Source organism: Wyeomyia smithii, chromosome 3 (assembly GCF_029784165.1).
Source record: "Wyeomyia smithii strain HCP4-BCI-WySm-NY-G18 chromosome 3, ASM2978416v1, whole genome shotgun sequence".
In the NCBI taxonomy this organism is placed as follows: Eukaryota; Metazoa; Arthropoda; class Insecta; order Diptera; family Culicidae; genus Wyeomyia; species Wyeomyia smithii.
Genome location: NC_073696.1, coordinates 203,495,740 through 203,509,105, shown reverse-complemented (window position 1 = coordinate 203,509,105; position 13,366 = coordinate 203,495,740). Strand labels below are relative to the sequence as shown.

At 39.3% G+C, this 13,366-nt stretch overlaps 1 protein-coding gene across 3 annotated transcripts in view; it reads right to left on the bottom strand.

Moving 5' to 3' along the window:
- Nucleotides 1-3,788: 3,788 nt before the first annotated feature.
- LOC129732225 (tetratricopeptide repeat protein 39C-like) overlaps nt 3,789-13,366 on the bottom strand; it is a 38,426-nt gene continuing 28,848 nt past the window's right edge. For all 3 annotated transcript variants that reach the window (XM_055692875.1, XM_055692877.1, XM_055692876.1), the window contains exons 4-7: nt 9,332-9,760; nt 8,908-9,277; nt 8,699-8,850; nt 3,789-8,635 (exon numbers count right to left, since the gene is read on the bottom strand). In XM_055692875.1, coding sequence (XP_055548850.1) covers nt 7,996-8,635; nt 8,699-8,850; nt 8,908-9,277; nt 9,332-9,760 — 1,591 coding nt within the window. In that variant the 3' untranslated portion in view covers nt 3,789-7,995. The remainder of the gene's footprint in view (nt 8,636-8,698; nt 8,851-8,907; nt 9,278-9,331; nt 9,761-13,366) is intronic.

Genomic DNA, 13,366 nt, shown 5'->3' with positions numbered 1-13,366 from the left:
GCAGGAAAGTTAAAAAATCGAGGTTTATTCCGCTTCTTCGTGTTTGGGCCTCCAGTCGTTAAATATGGCACAAGTAAGAATGCTAAAACTATCAAAAAACCTATGTATTTTATAATCCGTAACTAATAACAAGCATTTCAAGGTGAACCAACGGTAGAGATTTTACTCCGATTTATTTCTGCGAGAACCAATCGTTCCGCATCCTATGTTCTGAACATATGTTTTAAATGAAATATTGAAGATTACACAAGAAAATTACCATCCCTATATGTTTTTTAACTTTTGGTAGAATAAAAAAATCACTACTATTTTACTCCGAGTCCGCTACTAGCCCTGCAATAGCATAGTGTTGTTGGAGTGAGAAGTTGGAAGTGCAGAACTGTTCCATTAAAAGTTACATTTTTCTTCAGCAGTCAATTTTTTAACAAAAAAGTCACTAAACTTGCTTATTTTGATCCGCTGATCAGCTGACTACTTTTATCAGGCCTGCTTTTCAAATGAAATAAATGTTGACACCAAATGTCTTAGAATAGCATAAAAAGTCGAAATCTGGTGTTATCTAAAAAAAATGAATGGACTCTGTGGGACTTCTCAAGATTTTAAAGCGAATTAAAACCGGGGTCGAAAACTGGTCCGGAGTCTGGGAATGGAAGTTGCCAGTTTGTCGAGAAAACGTTTTTAGCGAAAAAATCAATCATAAATTCTCATATGTATGATAGAAACTGTTTTAATTTCTAGTAGCAATGGAAAATAAGTTTCACTGTACAATCTTACTAACATTACTAGTTATTAGTAGTTATTTGAATAAACAAATTGAGGATAAAATAAGTGGTACACAGTTCTGATTCTCCAGTTTTTTAAAGATTTTTATTTCAGCTAGTCTTTTAGAAGAAATATTTGGCGAACTCCAGCGAAACTAGCTACCATTTCCGCTTAGAAACTCAATGCTGGTGAATATTTGGGTTTGAGATGAACTTGCTATGCGGAGCAGTTAATTGAAAAAACATTGAAAACTTGCCACAAAATAGAGCAAACATTATTTTGGAATTTTTTTAAAACTAAATTTTGTACATATTTCAAATTCGTATTTATACAATTTAACTGTTAAAAAACTATTTTTGAGGTAAATACAATCAGAAATGCTCTTAGAAAACAGCATAATCGTTTGCGAGGTTTTCAAGAGAACATTTTATTTAATTTATTTGTTTCTGCATACGACTTTTTACATGCTTTTTTTTTGTTCAACATTTATTTGACACGGCACAACACAAATCAATGTTTTACGGAGGTGCTTGTTGTTTTGTAACTGGTCTTACGATGCTGGCCTAACTAGTCAGTCGTCGTAGGTTCGTGTCTCGGCTCGAGAGAGACTGTTAAGCCTGTAGTACACTCTTTGTCTAATGGTCAAATATTTGACCTTCTGACATAGTGGTCAAATTTATTTGACATCATGGTTGTTGTTTGCCCGTGTTTGCCCCATGTAAAATTGGAGAGTGACAAACAATTATATTTGACCAAATTTTTATCTGTCAAAAAGTGCCAAATATTTGACGCTTGGTCAAAGAGTGTAATACAGGCTTTAGTGTCTGCAGGATCGTAGTGCTAGCCCTGCAATCGCCCTGTGCACTAAACAGTTGGCCACTAAATCTGTGGCCAATAAACAAAAATACTTTAAATATTTTAAAAGCCAAAATAATTAGCTTGATTGATGTGATGTTTCCGGCAAAGCTGTAGATAGTAGTTCTGTTAAAAAAAATTGATTGAATATCTCAAAAAGCTTATTTTTTTGAATTCTAAGTTGCCAAACGTTACAACGTTGATTATTTGAACACGGAAGAGGTTAAAATATCTGAATTTTTTTTTTCGAAACCAGAACGATTTGTTTGATTGGTGCGATGTTTTCGCCAAAGTTGTTGACAGTAGTTGAGTATTAAAAATATTTTAAATTAAACATTCCAAAGAGCTGATTTTTGAAAAATATTAATGTATTTTTTAAAAACTGCATAATGTAAACTGTACATTGATGATCATGGAGAAATGAAAACCAAAAATTTTTTAGAAAATATCCTAATAAAAAGGATTTGGGAAAATTTTAGAAAATATTTTTTATTTTTGAGAAGTTTAATAGAAATTGAAAATAGATTTGTTTTCTTTTCAACGGTTTCTACAAGACATGTTCGTGCAGTAAAACACTTTCAATTTGAAAAATAATAATTTAAGATCATTACTCTGATTTCCAGGTCATTTTTCTAAGTTTCGAAACCACTTATTTTGAAATGTTGGTCCCCAATATCATTTTTTTTTATTAGTTTGACCATTTTGAGCGCTGGATGCAAACAAGTTGAATATGTTGGCAGATGACCAGAGAGATGCAACTTTGATGGACTAGATGAACTAACAACCTATGAGGGGAACAACAACAAACAAAACAGCACTTTTCGTACAAAAAAAATTTTCCTTTGCTCAAATCATCGGAAAAAGTCATGGGAAGCTAAGGGTAAACATAAAACTACTAAACCTAAGAGTAAAAAATATTTTGTTTGAATTGTTTTTTTTTTCAAATTGGGGTCGCTTTTTACGCGGTTGGTTGTACCGCATTTAAAAGATTAGATTCGATATATTTATACTTAACTTATTTGATACCGCGTACAAATAATCATCCGAATCGGGTAAAAAAAATCCGCGTTATTGTAAAAATATCCCGTTTAAAAAACGCATAAAAACAACCCGCGTAAAAAGCGACCCCAGTGTAATGTTATTTTACGTTCAGGAAAAATACTGCGATTTAACTATATTTCGTTTATCACGCGTTACATAGATTCTGAAAACTTTTCAGAAGTGAATTCACAACTTTTTCAGCATTTTGATTCAAATCGGGAGTTTGTTGCAATCATGCGGGAAAAAGTCGGGAAAAAAGCGGGAATTCGAAAATGTAAAATGAGTGGCCACCCTGAGTAAAACGTGTTTTAAATTTGTTCTACACAATTCTGTGGCTAACAGGTAATGGGCCGTTAAAGTAGGCCATTTTGTTTTGTTCTGTATGAACACGTTTGAACACGCGTTGAGAGAAACCGAAAGTGATTGTTTTTCGTTGAGTATTTGGACATTTTTCGATTCAAAAAATGGATCGAACGGGAATCGCTAAGCTTACCAACGAGAACTATGACTCGTGGCATTTGGAAGTCGAGTTCCTTCTAGTGAGAGAAGGACTTTGGAAGTACGTTTCGCCGGGAGTGAAGCCGGAAGCGGCTGCTAACAATGCGAACGCGGCGGAGTTGGCTGCCTGGGACGACAGTGACCAAAAGACACAGGCAACCATAGGTCTACTGCTGACAAAGAGTCAATACGGGCATATCCGGAATCGGAACTCCGCGAAGGCTGTATGGGACATTTTGAAGCAGCAGCATCAGAAAAAGACGCTGACAACCAAAGTGCATCTGCTCAAACGGATCTGCGACATGAATTACCACGACGGTGACGACATCGAGGAGCACTTGATGGAGTTCGAGTGTTTGTTTGAGAAGCTGGAGAGTGCTGGAACGAAGCTTGATGAAGGTCTTCAGGTGGTTTTAGTGTTTAGAAGTTTGCCGAGTTCGTTCGACGCTCTAACGACGACGTTAGAAAACCGGTCCGACGACGATTTGACGCTGCAGTTGGTAAAAGGAAAGATTATCAATGAAGTACATAAGCGGCGAGAGTCGTCGGTCGTGGATCCGGTTGTTCTGAAGACAGACGATAAGAAGAAAAGTGTTGTGTGTTATTTTTGCGAAAAGCCCGGTTATAAGAAAAGGGACTGCAAGCTGTGGCAACGGAAAAAGAATGATGTTAGTGCCAGCAGTTCTGGGGGCGAAAGCAAAGAACAGAAGAAAAAGAAAAAACAAGAAAAAGCTAAAATAGCGAAGTTCGAAGTGAAAGGATTCGCGTTTAGTGCCAGTGAAAGTGCGGTTACAGAGTGGATTGTTGATTCCGGTGCAAGTTCGCACATGTGTGCAAACCGGAAGTTTTTCGAGTCGCTGTGTGAACCGCGGGCGAATACGCCAAAATCAGTGACGGCTGCCGATGGCAAGCGGGCAGTAGTGAAATGTGTCGGATTATGCAAGCTAAGCTGCTACGGTGAAGCTGGGGACGAAAGGGACATTACGTTAAGTGAAGTGCTTTTCGTTCCGGAACTCGATATGAATCTCGTGTCGGTGGGCAGGCTGGTACAGAAAGGAGTGCGAATAACTTTTGACCAGAAAGGCTGTACGATAGCGAGTGGTGATCGAGTTGCTGCTGTGGCGCTAAGGAGCAAAGGCCTCTATCATCTTCCAATGGTGGAAAAGGTCAATGTGGCATCGGATCAGTGTTACAAAAAGAGTTGCATTCATGAATGGCACAGGAAGTTGGGACATCGTGATCCTCAAGCTATCCTGGAAGTCCAACGGAAGAATTTGGCGACTGGTATCAAGGTAAATAACTGTTCCATTAAAACTACTTGTGAACCGTGCTTGCAAGGGAAAATGGCTCGACTTTCATTTCCCAAGAAGGCGGCACGAACGTCCAAGGCGATTTTAGATCTGGTACACAGTGATTTGTGTGGGCCGATGAATACTGCTACGCCCGGTGATCGACGATACTTCATGACATTAATCGATGACTACAGCCGTTACACTACCCTGTATGTTTTGACAAAGAAGTCGGAAACGATGAATGCAATCCGAGATTTCGTATGCAGCATGAAGACACAATTCGGTAGGCCGCCAAAAGTGATCAGGTCAGATCAAGGTGGAGAGTACCGCAGCGCGGAACTGGTACGGTTTTTGAAGCAAGAAGGCATACAGCAGCAATTCACGACAGCATACACGCCACAGCAGAACGGAGTTGCCGAGCGCAAGAACCGTTCGTTAGTTGAGATGGCGCGGTGCATGGTCATCGAATCTGGTTTGCACTATCGGTACTGGGCCGAGGCGGTCAGTACAGCCAACTACCTGCAGAATATGTTACCTACGAAGTTCGTTCAACAGACACCTTTCGAGATTTGGAATGGTACAAAGCCGGACATGAGCATGCTGCAAGTGTTTGGTACTAAGGCGTACGTCTACATTCCAAAGGAAAAACGGACAAAATTGGAGCCGAAAGCAGTAAAAATGACTTTCGTTGGATACTCTCAACAACATAAAGCGTGGCGTTTTATTGATTTGAAAACACACAAAATCGTTTTCAGTCGTGATGCTCGTTTTTTAAAGCCAAACGAGGAAGTCCAGGATCAGGACGAAGTAGAAAAACAATTTTTCCAGTTGCCCGAGCTATCTGTTGGGCCAGATTGCGGTGTAGCACCGAATAATTCTGATGGTGAGTCCGAAGCTGAGTCGAATGACTCTGATGATGCGTCTGAAGCTGAATCGGATTATTCCGACGATGAGTTCGAAGTTGAACCGAAGAATAAAACTGAGATAGAGTTTCCTGGCTTTAGAGATGAATCTGCTGATGACACTATTCAGGGTTTTGAAGATCAGAGTATCTACGAAGACGCTAGTGGCGGTGAAGGATATCGCCAAGATGATGATTCCACTCCCGTCCAAGAGGAGTCGGCACGCTTGCAGGAGGAGCAGTCCGTGGACACACTCCGTCGTTCGGAAAGGTCTACGAAAGGTGTTGCACCTGTTCGATACTCGGCCGATGGCAAGTTGGTTCAGTGTAAGCTAAGCGAACCAAACAGTTATCAAGACGCTGTTAATGGTCCGTAGAGTGATCGTTGGAAGGTTGCCATGGATGATGAGCTGAAGTCTCTCGGTGACAATGGAGCCTGGGAGTTGACAACGTTACCATCAGGAAGCAAGGTCATTGGATGTCGTTGGATCTACAAAAGAAACAGGATGAGCAAGGTGCTATTATACGGTATAAAGCCAGACTGGTTGCACAGAGTTTCACCCAGCGACAAGGATTGGATTATGATGAAGTCTTCGCTCTAGTCGCAAAGCAGGTGACGCTTCGTACGCTTTTGACTATCGCTGGACGTGACGAAATGCAAGTTAGGCACGTTGATGTGAAGACTGCATACCTGAACGGCGATCTGGAGGAGATTATTTACATGCGGGTGCCACCCGGACTACAAGCTGGAAGTAAAGAAGTCTGTCGTTTGCGCAAGAGTCTCTATGGGTTGAAGCAATCAGCCAGGGTTTGGAATCAAACTCTGAACGATGTTCTGAAGCGACTTGGATCCAAGCAGGCGGAAGCTGATCCATGTTTATACGTACGGAAGAGAAACGGCGGTACAGTGTACATCCTAGTATACGTAGATGATATGCTGGTCGTGACATCCAACAATGGTGAATACGATGGAATTGTGAAGGCTTTGAGCAGCAAGTTCCAGATTACAACACTTGGTGACATAAAATATTTTTTGGGAATACGAGTGACGAAGCGTGGAAAGGCCTACTACTTGGACCAACAAAATTACATTAACAAGTTAGTTGCGCAATTCGGACTTGTAGATGCGAAGGGATCAAGGATTCCACTGGATGTCGGATACTTACAGCAAAAGGAGAAGCATGAGAGTCTTCCGAACAATGAGAAGTTTCAGAGTCTCGTGGGAGGTTTGCTGTATTTATCGGTAAACACTCGGCCAGACATTGCTATCAGTTCGTCAATTCTTGGAAGGCAGGTGAGCAAGCCAACGAACGTACATTGGATTGAAGCAAAAACGGCTCTGCGATACCTGAAGGCGACAAGTGATTTAAAGCTAAAACTGGGTTCCAGTGATGAAAAACTTCAAGGATATGCGGATGCCGACTGGGCCGGAAACGTGAAGGATCGGAAGTCAAATTCGGGTTACATATTCCAATTGGCTGGAGGTTCTATTTCGTGGTGTGCTAGAAAGCAAGCATGTGTGGCACTTTCATCGACCGAGGCAGAGTATATATCTTTGGCTGAAAGCTGCCAAGAACTGTTGTGGCTTAAAAAGTTGCTGATAGACTTCGGAGAGACTGTTCCAGAACCGGTGCAGATTTTCGAAGATAATCAAAGTTGCTTTAAGATGTTGGACCAGAACGCTGGGCAGAAGCGTTCAAAACATGTAGACACCAAGTTCCATTTTGTGCGAGATTTGGCAGAAAAGAAGAACATCAGTGTGACGTATTGCTCTACAACTGATATGTTGGCGGATATTTTTACCAAGCCGTTGAGTCGTGTGAAACTGGAGAATTTTAGAAAAAGGATTGGTCTTCTATTTCTGCGCGAAGAGGAGAAGTGATGGCAACCCTATGCCATTCAGCATCGCGCGCTCATTCAGCATTGTGTGTTTCACTCACTCTGTGTGAACACAACCGTTCATTCAATTTTGTGTGTGAGGAGAGCGGTTGAATAAAAGCTCACTTGAGCGTTGTTTGTCTATTAGTAAAGACGTGTTTTAAATTTGTTCTACACAATTCTGTGGCTAACAATAATATGAAGTTTCGAGCATTCAAGCAAGTACACGGATATTCTAATTCGACGTAGGAGGCAATGAGGCAACTGTGATAGCATGTTTATCAAAGGTGACTGTGTTTTGTGAAAATGTTTTTTTTTTTCCAAAATACTCACAACCAGCCATTGCTGCTCATTTGAAATCAAATCCAGATGGAAGGTACTATCGCCTGTCTTTAATCCGATTTTTTACGCACCATAGTTGCGGAAACTAGCACACACAATAAATCATCACCTTTTTGTTCAAACAGAAAATACCTTTGTTTCTGCATCAATTACTCATATTTGTTAGTGTTGAATACATCATGCGAATCGGTTTGGCGATATAGTTGGCAAAAAAAATCAAAACCCGCGGAAGTAATCAGGAAATATAAGTGTGCATTTCCCATGACTTAGTGAACTAGAATTCAATCGTTCCCTTTCTTAATTTTTTTGACAATGTTTATACTTATTTTGTTTCAAGCTTCGAACGCGCGATACGGCACTATTCAAAGTAGCAAAGTAATTTTCATTCGAACGAATCATTAGTGCTTGGACAATTTTTTTTACCATCTAATTAAGCTTTTTCAAAATGGAATGTATCCGAACGGTAATCCGATTTTCGAAATCAAATCCGCGATAGTTTTGTTGAGCAAAAAGAAGCAGCTGCTTGGCCTCTGCTCTTGCTTCTGCTTCTTGCTTCCGGAGTAATAGCACGGCGAGCTCGTAATGTGCGAAGGCGGATATGTGAACATCCTGTTGCAGTTCACCGTCCCGCACCGCAATGCATTCGCGATAGGCATCAGCAGCCTCATCGTACTGTTTCGTGCATACAAACGATGCCGCAAGAATCAGTCGTCCTAATCCTAGTGAGGGCTCATTTAGTTCCCCCGTCGGTCGACCACAGTCTTCTATTATGGTGGCCAAATTATTTTCACTACAGCTGCTCAATGCATTCCACATGAACAACATCTCATATACCAGCAGGCGCCAATATGTGCAGTCATATTTTTCCTCCTCTGCCACAGATAACGGAATTTTGTGGCATCGTCGAAAAATGTACTTTTCTATCTGTGACTCTTTCTGGCAAGATCGACTGAGCAGATCAGAGATTTCTGATCGCCATTTGACAAGTTCGTCAAAGTAGCCATGGGAACCTTGACATATGGTAGTCATATATGAGTGAAAGCTTTTGGAGAACTGGCTGCTACGACTGAAATGTAGACGACTGATATGTAGAAATTTGTATCTACAATCTTCTTGAAATAATACTCACCGCAATTCCTTGAAGTTTGTCATAGCTAGTCCGTAGTCTAGTTGTATCAATCTACACCAACCTATTTCATGCAGACACAGCAGTTTTATTTCACGCTGGGGTGACGTTCGATAGGCGAACTCGTAGGCCTGAATAGCTTCACTGATTTTAGACTAAAATGGAAAATTATGAACGCTCCCCAGCGTGTACAAAATCATCGTCACACTTACTTTGAGCCTTTCAATACGACCTCTGAAGAACAAAAAAAGAGACGATTTCTCGAACTGAGGGGAAGCTTCGTCGATCAATTCCTGAGCCGAACAGATTTCATACTTTAGATTGGAACCATCTGTGGCGAAAAAAGGTGTCACTATGGTAAAGTACCAAAGTAATGCCAGCGTTGAGAGGGGCGCTCGCATATCCACACTGGTTCTGGAATGCATTAGACAGGCGATTCCCATTGTGCGATCTCCTTCAAACCCGAGAAAACTAATCAGTTTTAGCAAGCTGGGTGGCAGTAAAGATATGCTGAGCTGAAACACACCGTACCCGAAGCTGACGGCGCCCATTAAGCGGCGGACATCCTCTGGTTCTATATGCCTGGAAGAAGAAAGTTCATCAAACGCCAATATCATTTTATACTATTTTTGATACCTATTATCATTGAAACTGCTGCCTCCGTTGCCGTCATAATTCGCTGGCTCAGGTGGGGGACGTAGCTTGAATCCATTTGAACCATTGCGTCCATTCTGTCTTCTAGTATTGTCAAAAATGTCCAAGCGCAATCCATTTCGGCTTTGTTGTCCACAATTCGCATCGATCTTGACCACAACCGGCTCGACAACAGATTCGATGTTGAGAGCATATGAGGCACTTGACTTGGGATCATTTCCAAGATTAATCCCTTCAAAATGAGTTGTATAACTTTTTTTCACACTCGAACAACTTCCTGTGCCGGTGCTGGTGCTACTCGTTTCACCGTAGGTTTGCTCCAAAGCCAGTTGATTTTCTAATGTGTCTGTGGTTGTGATGGTTTCCCGGCGCAAATCTTCAGTCGATGAACGATACATTGTGAGACGGATTCTATATTGGAAAAAAGAACAACTTAATGCTAAGTATAATGTCAATAACTTAAAATAGAAACAATAGAATAGATGAAATAAACGATAAAAGTTTCAGTGCGTCTTGAACTGTCCTACAGGTCAGACGTTTTTTCGGTTGCTTGTGGACTGGTCTTTGACTGCCTATAGCTTCAAAGTTTGTGTTTTGTCAGTGTGTCTTTTAAAGACTACCTAAAAGTTATTTCCCATCAGTCTTTCTCAAGACTACCTACTTTTGAATTTAACATTTGTTTTAACTTTTTTCGTACCACCTGAAATGGCTGGACGGAAAAAGAAACCTCGCATCGCTGCGGGGAGAAAAAGAGAGGCATCTCTTTCTGACACTTCGAGTGTCTGTAGTGACAATCCTTTTGATATTTTGCCTGAGCAAGAAGCTGGTGAAATGGAAGTTGTTAATAATGAAACTATACAAAATATAAAATCTTTAAAAAAGGAGAAAGTTCCACCTATTGTGGTAACTATTTCTTCTGAATTTAATATATTCAAAAAGGAACTTTCAACGTTTGTTTCTGACGTTAAAGTTACCTATCAAATTGGCCGTAGAGGTGAATGCCGCTTATTAGCCGACTCAGTAAAGGGTCGTGATCGTCTTGTCCAGTATTTAACTGACAAGATGTAAAAATTTTTTACATATGACACCAAGAACGCCAAGCCGTTCAAGGTTGTCTTGAAAGGTCTCACCAACGATCAAACCGTTGATGAGATCAAACTTACTTTAACAGAATTACTTGGCATAGCCCCTACCCAAGTTATTCTAATGAAACAAAAATCACGAGGCGAAAACAGTCAGAGAACTGGAATTTCCCTTGTTAATTATTTAATTCATTTTAACCGCAATGAGGTTAACAACTTAAAATTTTTTGAAAAAGCACATGCTTTGTATAATGTGCGTGTAAAGTGGGAAATTTATAGGAAGTATGGCGGAGGTGAAAAGCATATCACCCAATGCCGTACTTGCCAACGTTATGGCCATGGTTCCAAATTCTGTAACATGGACCAAAAATGTCTTAATTGTGGAGACTCTTCTCACAAAAAGGACACATGTCCTGTGAAAGAGAGTAAAAATTTTCGCTGTGCGAGTTGTAACGGCAACCATATGTCAAATTTTTATCAATGCCCAGTCCGGTTAGCAATTGTTAAGGCAAGGCAAGGTAAACAAAATTCAATTTCTCAATTAAAACCAACTTCAAAACAAAATTCTCCAAGCGTACCAGTGACGCATAGTTTACCTACTCCTTTGCATACCCGTTTAACTTATGCACAGGTTACAGGTAGTTCGAACATTATACCGCCTAGTGTTGGTAGTTCGAAAATGACCGTTAATATGGGTAAGCAAAACACGCTAGAAAATAATTGTACACCTATCACTCCAGCTAATATTGCTACCGAAAATATTTTTTCTAATGTCAACTGCCTGGGGCCTATTACGGCAGGTAAACTTTCTTTTTTGCAACAGGCAATGTTCGATCTTATGAACGCCATGTTGCAGGCAAAATCAATGTTTGAAGCCATTCAAATAGGCACAAATTTTACTATTAAAATTGTTTCTAATTTAAAATTTAGCAATGATTTTAAATAAAACAATTAAAATATTAAATTGGAATGCTCGCTCAATGAAGGCCAAAGAGAATGAGCTTTTTAATTTTTTAACAGTAAATAATGTGCATATTGCAATTATTACTGAAACATTTTTGAAACCTAACATAAAATTAAAATATGATCCCAATTACGTGGTTCATAGATATGATAGGATTCAGGGTTCCGGCGGTGGAGTTGCAATTGTTATTCATCGCCGAATCAAACATCGTGCTCTTCCCCATCTTGAGACGAAAGTTATTGAAACTTTGGGAATTGAAGCTCAAACTGAACTTGGGATTTTATTTATTGCCGCAGCATATTTACCATTTCAATGCACACGCGAGCTCAAAAATTATTTTAAAGGTGATTTACAAAAACTCACCAGAAATCGTTCGAAATTTTTCATAATCGGCGATTTTAACGCTAAACATCGTTCATGGAATAATTCTCAAAGTAATTCCAATGGAAAAATTTTATTCAATGATTGTTCTTCAGGATACTATTCTGTTTTGTCTACGAATAGTCCTACATGCTTTTCTTCTGTAAGAAACCCTTCAACAATTGATTTGGTGCTAACAGATCAAAGTCATGTGTGTAGTGATTTGATCACACATGCTGACTTTGATTCTGACCATCTTCCAATAACTTTTTCTTTATCACATGAATCAGTTTTAAACCCTATGAGCTCTGTTTTTAATTATAACAAGGCTAATTGGGAAAGATACAAAACTCATATTGAGAGAAATTTCAATAATGAGCTTGATTTGCAAAACGAAGTGAATATTGATTCCGCTTTGGAAGCATTAAAATGTGCAATTGTTGATGCCAGGAATTATTCTGTTCCAAAGGCTCAAGTGAAATTTGATTCATCAATAATTGACGAAAATCTTCAACTTCTAATTCGTTTGAAAAATGTCCGCAGACGTCAATATCAACGTTCTCGTGACCCTGTTTTTAAAACTATTTATAAAGATTTACAAAAAGAGATTAAACATAGATTTACTCTTCTGAGAAATCAAAATTTTGAGACTAAAGTTGAAAAATTGAAACCATATTCAAAACCATTTTGGAAGCTGTCGAAGATTCTTAAGAAACCTTCAAAGCCTATTCCAGTTTTAAAAGATGGTGAACGTTTTCTTGTATCCAATGAACAAAAGGCTCAAAGACTTGCTCAGCAGTTTGAGAGTGTTCATAACTCAAATTTGAATTTTGTGAGTCCAATTGAAAATGAAGTCACACGTCAATTTGATTTAATTTCTTCCCAGAATTTTTTACCTGCAGAAATAATTGAAACTAACTTGAATGAGATTAAATCAATTATTAAAAATTTCAAAAATATGAAAGCACCTGGTGACGATGGAATCTTTAATATACTAATCAAACATCTCCCTGAGAGCACAATGGAATTTTTAGTGAAAATTTTCAATTGCTGCTTCAAAATTGCATATTTTCCCAAATTATGGAAAAATGCAAAAATTACTCCAATTTTAAAGCCGGATAAGAATCCAGCTGAAGTTTCAAGTTACCGACCAATCAGTTTGCTTTCTTCAATAAGTAAACTGTTTGAGAGAATTATTCTTAACAGAATGATGTCACACATCAACGAAAATTCAATTTTTGCAAATGAACAGTTTGGATTTCGCCATGGGCATTCCACAACTCATCAATTGCTCAGAGTTACTAATATGATACGAGCTAACAAATCTGAAGGTTATTCCACTGGAGCTGCTCTTTTAGACATAGAAAAAGCATTCGACAGTGTTTGGCATAAAGGTTTGATTGCGAAATTGCAAACTTTTAATTTTCCGATTTTCCTTATCAAAATTTTAAAAAATTATCTTACTGATCGAACTCTGCAGGTTGTCTATCAGAATTCAAAATCTGATAGATTTCCTGTCAGAGCAGGTGTACCTCAAGGTTCAGTCTTGGGGCCAGTCCTGTACAACATATTCACTTCAGATCTTCCTGATTTGCCTCCAGGATGCACAAA